This window comes from Anas acuta, chromosome 3 (genome assembly GCF_963932015.1).
Source record: "Anas acuta chromosome 3, bAnaAcu1.1, whole genome shotgun sequence".
Classification (NCBI taxonomy): domain Eukaryota; kingdom Metazoa; phylum Chordata; class Aves; order Anseriformes; family Anatidae; genus Anas; species Anas acuta.
The window spans coordinates 108,072,423-108,085,864 of NC_088981.1; the positions used below are offsets into that span (position 1 = coordinate 108,072,423).

The 13,442-nt window shown below is 35.9% G+C and overlaps 1 protein-coding gene across 2 annotated transcripts in view; it reads right to left on the reverse strand.

Annotated features, from left to right (window-relative positions):
- The window catches only part of WDR35 (WD repeat domain 35), a 39,823-nt gene that overhangs the window by 12,538 nt on the left and 13,843 nt on the right, over positions 1-13,442 (reverse strand). For both annotated transcript variants that reach the window (XM_068678675.1, XM_068678674.1), the window contains 7 exons: positions 6,341-6,485; positions 5,598-5,667; positions 4,785-4,838; positions 2,773-2,882; positions 1,031-1,241; positions 365-445; positions 103-239 (listed from right to left, as the gene is read on the reverse strand). In XM_068678675.1, coding sequence (XP_068534776.1) covers positions 103-239; positions 365-445; positions 1,031-1,241; positions 2,773-2,882; positions 4,785-4,838; positions 5,598-5,667; positions 6,341-6,485 — 808 coding nt within the window. The remainder of the gene's footprint in view (positions 1-102; positions 240-364; positions 446-1,030; positions 1,242-2,772; positions 2,883-4,784; positions 4,839-5,597; positions 5,668-6,340; positions 6,486-13,442) is intronic.

A 13,442-nucleotide genomic window follows, 5' to 3' on the forward strand; every position in this document is an offset into this window, starting at 1 on the left:
TTTGTTTTTTACCTGAACAGCTAGTTCTGTCTGAATAGAAAAAAAAAATAGAAAAGAAAATAAATTTAAACAAAGAAAGGTGGTTTATTAAGAGATTTTTACCAAAGCCTGGGATGTGGATTATCTTCTATGAATTGGGAAGATTCCTCAATCCCAACTTCTTCAATCAGTGCTCGACTGTCTCGCAACGACCGAATCTCGAAATTGATGATGTAATCTTTGTTAGGACGTTCAGGATTCTAACACAATTAATAAAGAAACACAATTTTATTTTATGTTGCATTTATTTTCACCTGTTAATATCTACTGTTCAAATCATTAAAACAAACACCGTTCCTGCAAAAATAAAAATAATTATACTTACCTTTAGTATTTCGTCCAGAAGAACAGATTTGATTTCTAAGTCTTCAAAGTTGCAAATATATCCAGAAGTTTGTATAGGTTCCTTAAAGTAAATAAATTAAAAGGGAATTAACCTGTATTTCAATTAAATTCTAAACAAACCTGTTAGGTATATGTAAAAAGACTTCCTTCTTGTCCAAAGTAGGATTTAATTGCATTTCCAACAGGACATGAATACTAAAATTCTTAGCGAAACTGGTAATTCCATGTGAACTAATTAAAAATCCTTGTTTTCTGTAACTAGATTATGAGAAAAAGATAAAGGAATGCCTGCCAATATATAGATTCAACAAAACATTGATCTAAAAGTAACTTTACTAAAATCAGTTTATATTTTCCAAAGCATGTATGAATTATGCTACTGAAAATGTCATAAATGCAAGAAAAATGACAGCATTTTTTTAATCTTTGTAAGTGCAATAGTTCATTTTTATAGATTTTTCATCCTAAACAACACCCTCACATTAGAGTTGATTAGATTCTGAGATTTCAAGTTACCTATTTATATGAAGTTCATATACATGAACATTTACCTAATTAAATTGTAAACACAAGAACAACACTATTCAACATAGAGCCATTAACTTGTAAGTGAATTTATAATATGAGTAGTTTTGTTCATATTTACCTCCGGATCCAAGTTTCTGAAGACATACATTCTCGTTTTCTCCATCATTGCAAACAAATCTGGATTATCTTTGGCCCATTTCATATCCCAGACATCTTTGCGTTCCAGTTTCAGCTGTTCACCTATGACTTGCTGCCCTGTACTGTCTACTACCCGTGCATCCAAGTCAAAGAAAGTCAAAACACCTGAAAGGTCGATGATAGCAACACGACTGGGGGAGCAGGGGAAGGAAAGAAAAAAAAAAAAAAAAAAAAAGACTGCTAAATAATACTATTCAAAGCTATAAATCTGAAATAGTTTTTTGAGCTGGCACACTTGAATTAAGTTTCCCCTCTAATCTAATTTGATGCATTCAGATGCATATGGCTTTCATACAGCAGAGAGAGAACAGACACAGAAGAAAGATATTCTCAAAACCAAGGTTTTCATCTGCTCTAAGGATCTGGCCCTGGAAGGTTCTGAAAAGTACCTGTTTTTTATCCATCATTTTGAAGATGTTTAGTACTGCAGACAAAAAGTTGAGTAAACTACAGGTTCAGCCCTTCAAACTGCTTTCTTTAAAGAGACTAAAATTAAAAATTGAACCTATGTGCTTTTCATTACTAGGAGGAAGATTCTTAAATTAAAATATAGTGTGTTCATCTCTAAAACAGGATTTCTGATATTTCTACAAACAGTGTTCTTAATTTCTTTTTTCTAGACAATAAGAAGTATAATCCAATTAATCTTTTAAGGCATTTAGAAATTGAATTTTCCACATATTTTAATGTGTTACATTTGAAAGTTTCTAATTACATACGTTGTCAGGGGCTTATAGCAGCCTGGATTTACTGTTAGTAATTTACGACAATGCCATTTAAAAGCATTTTTAAATAGTGGAAGGTATTTAAGACACCCTAAATCTTATTAAGATCTCAAAAACAACTCATACAATTAACTTCAAAACACTTGTGGATCTGAACCTTTTCTATTAACACAAAACCATTGAGGAAGGTGACAGCTTGGGTTCAAAACAAGACTAATGCATCTATGACTAGATCGCATTGCCTTTCAAGTAATCTATTTTTGGTCTATACCTGAAGAGGTGAACAATCTACATGCTCATTACAAATTTTGCTTGAAATTGTATTTTTTTTTTTCTGAAGTGATTAAAATTGTCTTATGAGTGCTCTTTATTCAGCGTACTTTTGCCTTTTCTGCCAAGACTCACACTCTCATACAAAAAAAAAAAAGTTAAATCTTAGTGGTTATCTACTATGTAGAAAGCATCTTCAGTATTGGCACAGCTGAAGCTTAAGGAAACTAGTCTTGGTAGAACCTTTACCATCAGCTACAGCTTGTAGCAGTGGAAAAATTAACATGGGATGAACAAACTTTCCAGGCATTAGAAGGAAAGAGAAATAGAAAGAAGCCTGAGAGATAAAAAAAAAAAAAGTCTTTATCAATTCATGATCACAAAATGGTTATGTTTGGTTCATGCAATACAAAGATATTTTCCTGTATGTTTCCTTAAACCTCCTACATACACCTTAAGGAGTTTCATACACAAGGAAGCTCTAGTTGCTCAGTCTGTCACAGCAATCTGATGACTGGCCAGACTGATTACTAGTACATCGTTAAGCAATCATTAATGCCTAACAAAATAAGTAATTTATACTGAAGAAAAGCTGTTGCCTAATTACTAGCATTTTCACCAAAATCTGTTAGCTGTGATGATAGATGTGATGTTGCCTGTGACTTACCTGGAGTTGCAGTTCAAAGACAGCTGATAAGGGCAGCAGTTCAGGGTGTACTTCTGAACTATGCCAACAGTAGGAAGACTGTACCTCTGAATAGTGCCAGACTCTCTGCCCTAGAGAAAAGCAATGCTTGCTTATTTTTCTACAAATACATAGCTTAACAAGATTTTATTTATATGCTGTCCTAGACTAAAGAGTTGAGTCTAGGACTACTTTAAGGTAGTCCAAACTTCATTCCTTTTCTTTTTTTCCTTGCATACAAGAGGATTTTCTAAAATCCTCATGTAAATTGCCCTTCACGTTTGACATATACTCGATAAAACAAAAAGCAGATTTGGCCAGGAGAGTCATAAAATTTTGACCACTGTAATACTCATTCAACTTTAACATGCTATCCAGATCTGGTCTCATATGTATTTCCTCTCATTCCCTTCTTTTTAACCAAAGTCACTGATTAACTACTCTTTTCATTTGTCTTTCTCACTCTTACTCTTAAAGCACAAACAGAATCCTACAGTCAACTACTGACCCTTATACTTTCTTCATTTGTTTTCTTTCCAATCACTCACTGATTTTGTTGAAGCCATTCAAAAGATGTCATAAAAATCACTGGAGTAGGAGCATAGGAAAACACTGAGATTTTTCTTTGGGGGGTGGATAAGATGAAGAGACAATGTTCTCTTCATATTTTTGTTTTCCTAGGTTAGTTTGCTTTACAGCCCACCCAGTATGTCTGTTCATCTAATGGAATCACTCCTCTCAGATCAGAAAAAAAACCACATCAGCTGTATGGCATAATACAATACCTCACTAATTACAAATGTATAATACATAAATGCATTAATATATATAGCAAAATATATAAATGAAATATTTACAGAATCACACAGAATGGATGAGGTTGGAAGGGACCTCTGCAGGTTATCTGACACCTAGCACAGACTGCCCATTTTTACATTAGATGGGAGCTTTTTTTGCAATCAAAGTCTGGGAGATTTCTTGTATCTCCTACCTACAAGCCCACATGAAGAAACAGAACACAACAATGCCATTAACTGCATCAACTGTTCACAGAAGAGGCCAGCAGCTGCCTAGAAATTCATCTGATGGCCCATGAGAGTCTTATCACCACGATAGGTAACAAAAATTCACACCATCATACATAATATCATTAATATGTAAATAGAAAAACTTTGTAAATCTTTGGGCATTATATACAGCCTAAAAGAGACTTTCCAGAACTCCAGTCACAGAAATAAATCCTGACCTGGACTTTATTGTAAGAATGGTAAATTAAACCCTACCTTTAAGTACTAAATTAGGCAACTAGTCTATACTTAAATTACAAGTAGTTAGGAAATTAGCCCTCCTAAAGAAAGAGTCCAGGTTAATGGAAGAACCTGTAGAGTTATCTTTGCAGACATCTAGAAAGAGATTTCATCTAGGTAAGTTTAGGTATCTAAATGCATTCTGAAAGCCAATAAAAGCAGCATGTCCAGCCTAAACAGAAGTTTAAGCACTTAGTAAGGAGGACCACTCCATCTAAAACCCAAGTACAAGTCTGTTACCTAAATCATACAGACTAACCCACTCTGAATTCAAAAAAACATTTGAAATTATGACTGTTTATGTGTTAATTGCAGGAGAGTGTCCTGCCTACAAGAGCATGTGGCAATTATGTGATGGTTTTACTCAACTGTGCAGCCAAGCTCCAGAACAACTCTCTCACTCTCCCTCCTCAAAGGGAAAGGGGGAGAAAATACAATGAAGAGGGCTCAAGGGTTGAGGTAAGGACAGGGAGATCACTCAACAATTAACATCGTGATGGGCAAAACCGACTCAGTGTAGGGAGATTAGACAAATTCATTGCCTATTACTAACAAGCTAGAAAATTGAGAAACAAAGAAAAACCAAAAACACCCTCCCCCATCCACCCTCTTCCATCTTCTCCCCAGAAGCAGCACAGGGGAGCCAGGGTTGCGGTCAGAAGAAGCTATTTTAATCCTGTAACTTACCACAAGTAGTATCTTATCAGATGCTGTTATTGCACAAATTGGATCTCTTGTTCCCTGAAAGTATACAAGCAACAACAACAGCAGTTTTAATACCACAATACGAATGTACCTCTAAAGAAAAGTCATATTTAAGTATACAAGAATGTTGCCAAATACTCACACAAAATGGGGCTATCAAACTTAATCACTGTACAGTAAATGGATTGCTTATAATATTAGTAACCTTTGGTATAGGAAACATAACAACAGTAGTAGTAATAGCTTCCTTTCTTCTCCTGCCCCTCCACCAGGAAAAAAAAAAAAAAACAAAAAAAAAAAAACAATAGAAGAGATATTTAACATAAAACACAAGAAGGCAACAATCCCTGACTTGAGACCTGTACTTAATTTCAGAAATATAATGATGTGTGTGTGTATGCTTTCAGAAAGTGAAAAAGGCCAAAAATACTAGAATAGATTACAAGCATTGGAGTTTCAACAAGCTTACATTTTGTTGAAGCAAGCTGCTTCTCAGCTTCTCACCAAGAAAACAGCAGGGGTCCATTAACTCTCCACAGTACAGTATAAACTTGTTCCTAAGTTCCATAAAGTTTAGCGTACATTTCCAGCAGTACATAATGATAAAACAACAACATACTAACCAGAAGGTAGAAAACTAACACTTACATACAAAAGGTAGAAGTAAAAGAAAGTTGACATAAAGTGACTGCTGCTAATAATGAAAACCTATGCAAATGCATAAAGAAATGCTACCTACTAGTCTTTCAAGCTACCAGTGATACAATAATAAGCTAGCTAAAAAACAGTGCTCACTTCAACAGCTTTGCTGTAATCAAGTTGTCTATCTGCAGATCCTGAAGGTGTGTCATCAATATGATAAATCCTGTAGAAACAAAAAAAAAATTGTTTAGCGGGTGACATTGGCAGTAGGGTGATAGTTGGACCAGATGATCTTGAAGGTCTTTTCCAACCTTAATGATTCTATAAAATATGGTCACAGGAGATAGAAGATTTATAAAAGGACGCAACAGCATCTCTATGAAAGAAAATATTTTTAAAAAATCAAAGTTGCAAGCTTGTGGAGGTGACAAATGTTAATGCCACTAATGAGCGCATGGGAAGAAAAACTTTTGGAGGATGGATGAAGACAGTTTTGACTTGTTTAGTCAGAGAACAACAGCCCATACAGAATCACAGGTCAAAGATGCAGTCAGACAAGACCGTATTTAAAGAACTAGCTGGATAAAATATGCCTTAACAGCCACTGATACACAAGCAGCAGTTAAAGTTATCAGAGTGAATATAGCTGCCTAGAAACTAAGGACATAGAGTAAGAAATAGAATTTAAAAAAGCATTAGACATGCAGCTAGCGTGTTATCTGAGAGACTTGGATAACAACCACACACTTGTCACGAAAAACTATAGGCTTGCAAGTCAACAAATCTGAGTAGAAAAAATAATGAGGAGTTCATATTTTAATGTGTGGGATAGTCCAACCTTTATCAAAAACGGTATTTATGTAAAAGAAGGAAAATGAAAAAGCTTGAAGACAAACCTTTCCCTGCCTTCTTTTCTGGTCCGTGCTACCTGATTAATTTCCATTGCTGTGAGCTTCTTGGCGACACGATATTGCCAGACGTAGAACGCTTCTTTTGAAGCTGCTATCACATGTGTTTTGGTCATGGTGACAAATAACGGCCCTGTTACAAAACCCAAATGGTTGTGAAATTAGAGCAGCAAGTATTGGACTATATGCTAATTTGTAAAATTTCTCCCAGATGGATGAAACCATATCTCCATAAGTTAAAGGACAAAAGTTCTCATTAATTGAAAAGAAATTTCACTGTTGCCTTGTTCAGAGGACTGAAGAAAGTACTTCAAGGCTCATTTTTAAAATCAATACTTTTCTCCTTATTATTTCAACAACTGTATAAAATATGTAATTTTTTTTTAGGATAATGTTCAATTCAGGGATTTCGCAAGTGTCTAACAAGACCTGTATAATGTGGAACTATTTTAAGTATTTGTAATTACTCATATACAAATAAAAAAAAAAGACTACAAAGTTGACAATAGAGAAAATATTCTTTGATTAACACAACTTTAAAACAGTTAGTAAATTTCAAGTTAGTCAAGACCCAAAAATACTATTTGTATCGTAGTTAATAGCTGGGCCAAAGAGCAATTATTCACTTGCATTGCAGTAAATTAAATACTTACTAAATATTTACTTTATAAAAGGATGCTTACTTTATAGCATCCAAATATCACTGTGCAGGAAGGCAAGACAAGTTCTTTATTTTATCCCTAAAACCATATAGGCCATAAACCATTACGTTATTATTTATATATAACTATAATAATACTGTCTTGGCCGTATTATGGCATTTTTTCTTTCAGAATTTTGTTCTATCTTCCTCAATACCAGCAAATGCATAGAAAACACATGGCAAAGAAAAAACACCTCAGAAACCTATTAAGTAAATCCCTCGACACCTCCAAATTTCACAAGTAAATCACTATGCCACCAGATGAACAGGAAAATTCAAGCTTGTAACACAGCCTGTCAGCTAAACATGTCACAGAGAACATGCTGTGAGCACGAAACTTGACTCTTTCACAACAAATCTCCTAAATTTTTCTGTATTTTAGCACAACGCGGAACTCTGGAGGGAGCTATAAGCCTGCTGTAAGGTAGAACAGTCCTGTGACAGGCAGATGGGGAATGACTGGTCGAACAGATTTCATTTTTCTGAAAACAAGAGGTTTATAGTAAGCTACCTAGCAGCTGTAGAATAATTTTTAGTATAAATGTAAATACTGGATGAGGAGGTTTAGTGATGATGCTTAGCATGTGAGCACTAGTATAGATACAACAGTTGTTTGCATTATAAGTAAATGAATTGGTTGCATATAATACATTCCAATAATTAGTCTTGTATTTAACACCTGAAGGATACGGTCCCCTCAGATTCTTTTATTAAATTCGTAAGTTTTACATATTTGCTATGTTCTATTACCCTGCTGCTACACCTGTCGTAACAAAAACAATACCTTTATCTTTCAAAACAGGAGGGTTTTCTGATCTTTGAAGGACTAACTTTTCCCTTTGTTCAAATCACAAAATTGTAGTACTAAACCTCATATTTGCGCTCAGCTTAGTCAAGACTTGAACATCTTCCTCCACGACAATGTTAAACCAAGCCCACATCTGAAGGCTATGGGCATTCCTCAGACACACCAGATGATTCCCCACTAGACCTACAACTTACACAGAGCCTTAACTTACTTATTTGTGCATATCCCAGAGTACCCCCACCCTGGAAAAAAGGATATTCACACAAGCTATACTGCCATCCAGAAATAAGATGGAGACACACAAATGTGTGTCCAGGAGTCAGATGAGTGAAGCATTTTATGAACGTGCCTAAGACTTAAACTGATGGTTGCTATCAAAATGCAGCTGCTTTCCCACCTCCCACTTCACTACCACTTCTTTTACATCAGCTTTAGCAGTAACTTAGCCACAGAGTAAATTGGATCCATTTGTTAATTGATTTGACTGAAAGCTAAACCAAGAATTAAATAAATAAGATTAGTTTACATTGGATTAAAGAGAGAACCACAAATACTGGAGCTAACATAAAAGAGAGGGCAGGAAAAAGAACCTAGCAAAAATGGTAAGGACCGCCCTCTTCTTTGCAACAGCAGGCCAAATTATGGCTGGGTTGAAGCCAAATATGAACATTTCACCCAGCACAGACACAACCATCGGGATCAGATCCATTCAAACACACATCTGGAAGAGAAGCATCTGTCTGTGGGAAGTGACCGTTTTGCAAAATTACCTACACAACAGAAGAAATTGCACAATGGTGGGACGCAGGATTTTTTTTTTTCTAGAATTGATTAGATGCTTTATACTGGACAATCACTGAACAGCCAAACACCAAACCAAAGAGACAACAACCCATGTACAAATACCTGGGAGTAGGGAATTAGAGCACAAATTTCTCCCTTCCCACCTCACAGCCTTAATCATTGGGCTACACTGCTCCTGAAAAACTTTCTATCTTGGCTGCGTAACAGCCTAGCTTCAGAAGGAAAGAATGTCCAAGTCACCCCACATTTGGGTTGCTGCTGGGCAGGGAAGGAAGGAATGGCTCACATCCTTTATGGAAATGGAAAGATGCTCATTTCAGTCCTTCCATGGACTGAGAAAGACCTAGAATCCCTTTCTAGGCAGCTGATGTACTTAGTTTCCTAAGTATTATTCCTAAGAGTAGGAAAGTATTATCTTGTCTTACAGTGGCGTCAACTTTAACAGCAGTTAATCTTTGGAAGTTAGGCATCAGTGCTCTTCAAAGAATTTGTACTCTTACTCAAGCAGACAGAAAAGCAAGCACATTAAGTCAGAAGGCGGCAAGACATCTGGAAACTTCTCTGCTCAGCATTTCTACTGCATAGCAGCTTCCATGGTAAACATGGACTTCAGTTCTGTAGTTCTTTCCATTGATACTGGGCATAGCTAACTTCAGTATTAAGGTCTTATTTTTCAGATTTTCAAAATATGTATGAAATACATTTAAACAGGTGTTGTATTTTTCAGTGATCCAATTAACTACACTATGCCACTAAAACAATGGCAGCATGTGAAACAACTGCACTCTACATTTTCTAGGGCCCTTATGATTCTCTTTAACACTCATTTCTCTTCACTGTTCCATCACAACACCTCTTCCCTCAAAGAAAGCAGCTTTATTTTCTTAGATATCCAAGAAACAGTGAGAGAACACCCACTTTCATGTCTAATCTTCTTAAAAAATAGTAGAGGGAAAATACACTATCTGTGACTATAGTACTTTACTGCATGAAAAAGCCGAGATACTTTTTATTGTATGGAATAGGATATACAAACATGAGAGAGACAAGTAATCCCACCTAAATCTGATGGAAAGGAAGTGATCTGACAGCGACACACAAGAGTAAACTATGTTTTCACACAAGCCTCTGTTATAGCTGCAAAATCCTGAAATCTGGAACCAACTCAGGCCAAACAGTAAGATCTACCTAATTTTAGAGCTTCATTCAAATGTCTCTAGAGGAGAGACACGTAGAGAAGAAAATATCGGGCAACAGCAGGGACAACTGAACTGCACACAGAACAACTCCTGAATTACCACAGTTTACAGAATGCTAAGAAATTCTACAATTCACTTGCAAAAATGATCAACTTTAAAATGACCAACTGTAAGTGAAAGCAACTCAAGTGCTGTTTCACATGTAGCTCAGCCACCCTTGTTAAAGTGGCTAGGAGGGAGGCAAGACAGAGGTGGTTGACACCCAGCGTTCAGAAGGCATTTGGATGATGCCCTCATTAAGATTGTTTAACTTCTGGTTAGCCCTGAAGTGGCCCAGCAGTTGGACTGGATCTTTGAAGGTCCCTTCCAAGTGAACTATTCTGTTCTATCACAGCAAGGCCATGTCTCCTTCAGCTCTCTGCCTCTAGTCTGCCCATATGCTGAGAAGCCCGTTTTATTCATTTCACTGGGCACTAATACATGTGTGAAAGATAACATTTAACTGTCAATGCTCCTAAGCATGTGTAAGATGACATAATCCAGCCCGAGTGACATTTTCTTAGCAGATACCATCTGTTGTTTCCGTTAAAAATATATTATATAAGAAGATATTTAACCTCCTGTAATTTATGTTTAGTTACTCGTGAAAGGACTTTGACAAAAGGTCTGTAAGCCTGTGAAACAAGCACAGAAGGAAGTGTTGGTTAATTTTTGTACCTTTGTAGGATGGGATATTATGCTAGACAATTAAAAAAGGTTTAATTTATAGGCTAGCAAACACTAGCTATTCTGGAGGACGCTATTAACACAGCACGGCAAACAAAGGAAGAAAGATGCTTTGGACAAAATAAAGAGGAAAATGAGGTAGGGCTTTAAGGTGTAACCATCAATCAGTGTCTACAGAAAGAATAAGGACAAAGTGATAACCTTCCACCACATAATGACCGATTAATCCCTTTTAGCCACCATTAGCAAAAGTAAACATTAGGAAGGTAATGACATAATTAATAATTTAGCAGAATAAAGGGAATAATCCGAGTTTTTGTTAGTCCTTCTTAAACTACTGGGTTTTGAGCCAAACAATGTAAGATTTGCATCTCCTGAGGACAAATCAAACATTACACACTGTCAGTTACCTTATCACTAGGAGATCACTTTTTGAAACAATTTAATAAGATATTATAAGAATTAACAATGCATACAAATTGTGTTTTAACACACATTCTCAGACACATAATTCAAATGCTTTGTCAGCTACTTAACATCCCTTGATTAGCAGTCTTTTTTTTCTCCACTATCAATTTCCTACCAAGTTGCAGCCCAAGAGTCCTGCAGGACACTGAAGACTCAAGGAGAAGTAAAATCTTTATGCTCAGTAGAGCATCAGGTGTTCACTATTTCAACAAGAGGCAGTCTGGAAAAGCCAAAGATACTTTCTGTTCAGTATGCAATAATCAACACAATCATAAAATATAGTTCAGACTCACAGGAGTCAAGAGCACTCACTTAAGAGGAGCAGTAAGTAAGCAGGAGCACAGAAATACCAAGTGGTCTGTTAAGGAACTTCCTATCACATGGGAAGGCATTTTTCACAAACATTTGTAAAAGATCAAATAAATCAAATTAAATAAAGTGTCAATATCAGCATTTTTAAACATATATGAAAGATGGTACTTATAATTTTTAAAGAAGAGCTCAAAACAAGTTAACAAATTATTTTCTGAACTAAAGGCAGAGATTTATTCCTTCATTAAAAAATGAAAAATTGTTTTGGAAAGAAAAGAAACAAGATTTTCACAGACAGCATATTTTTCACAAGTCAAAACCATCTCTCCAATAATCATGGGTAAGAGATATGTTAATTTTGTTTTCATAGCGCTTATATCTTATGAGTAATTATTCTCACCTGATAAAATAATTATAATTAATGTAAAAGCTGATTTTCTTCATTTATCGACAAGGTTATAATTATTTTCTTATAAGTTATGAACAAAGTGGGAAAAAAAACAGGGAGTTAAGTTACAGCCTTCAAAGTTGTGCAAGGTCTCTGCTCTATACTGTCCTTAACAAGGCAAGCCAGCTGCTTAAGTTCAGCACCCTGTCCAACTGGAACAATTATACCTTCTGCTACCAAGAAGCACTGTGACAAACAGTGCAGTATACTGTATATGCAGACTTGGACTGCATACAAATACCTATATCGCATAAGGTCAGTTTGTGCCAGGAAAATATTTCAAGTTGTTCCATAATGGAACAACAAAGGAAAGCAACTATGATAAAACCAACGCAATGTCTTCTGAAAGCGTTTGAACTTACACTTTGGCTTTTCACTTTACCTTCAATCCCTTCTCTAAGTTTGGTGGGCTTACTTTTAAAGTCTTACAGGATGTATGTATTAAAAATAAAGTTGAATCTTTGGCTGTGGTTGCTATATGCAAATGAAAGACTTGCTTGTTACATCTGAACTACTGAAACTATAAAAATTCTTCAGGATTCCTCAAGAATGCAAATAGTCCTAACCTCAAGTATTTATCCTTCTGTGAGGATGAAGACTGTAAGGATTTTCACACATGAACTCACACTAGCAGAGAGCGTTGTCAGCCTATGTACTAAATCGTCTAACACCAGAGGGAACGGTAGCAGATTATGGACAACTTAATTAAGCTAAAGGAAAGAGAGAAGCTTCTTCCAGATTGCTGCATCTCCTCAGGAAAATTCAAATGCTGTTGCAACAACTGTAACTCTTAATTAAGTGTCATTTCTCTAACTGTTTTCAGCCACTGGAAAAGATTCTTTTGTAGAGATGGTTGTAGGAGACAGGTAGTAATGGGGGAAAACAAAGAAACTGCTACCTTAATTTTATTTATTGACATTATAAACAATCACAGATAGATTTAGAAAGCTCACATAAACAGAACACAAGAAAATTGAAAGTTTAAAAGCAGAGTTAGAGATGTACACACAAAGCTAATTTTAACTGTTTGAGTGGGATCATCTCATCTAATTTTAGATATCTCTGACAGAGAAGAGCTGGTTGCCCTGGGCTTCTTTGTATCCAATGCAGAGGGAACAGGCCTCTTTCAGGAATGATTCATGCAACTTATTTTAGATGACAGCTGTAAAATGAGTTAAAATGTGCCCTATGAGTCCCTAATTCCTCCTCCCCTCAGCCCAATCCCACCTGTCAAGGAAGTCCAGGAGACTAGTAAGCAATACAGACATCTTATGGGGCGCAAGGGTGGGGAGACACCACACAACAACCCATGCACATCACCACCATATCCACTAACTTCAGTCCTCGGTTGTTTATTTTTTTCCAATCCATCCACTGTAAAATTTGTGTATTGAATTTCCTGAGCATTTTATTCCTGAAGATTCTGATGTAACACCACACTTGTAAAAGGTGGCAAGAGGGAATCAAATTGATGTGACTAAAATTATCTTCTCATTTAGTGTCATCTCAATTATGAGACTAAAAAACACCACAGCATTTCATACCCATTCCATAGGACAAGGAAGTCATTTATCAGAGCAGAATACTTTACATTTTAATTACAGTCTACAATATAGGACATG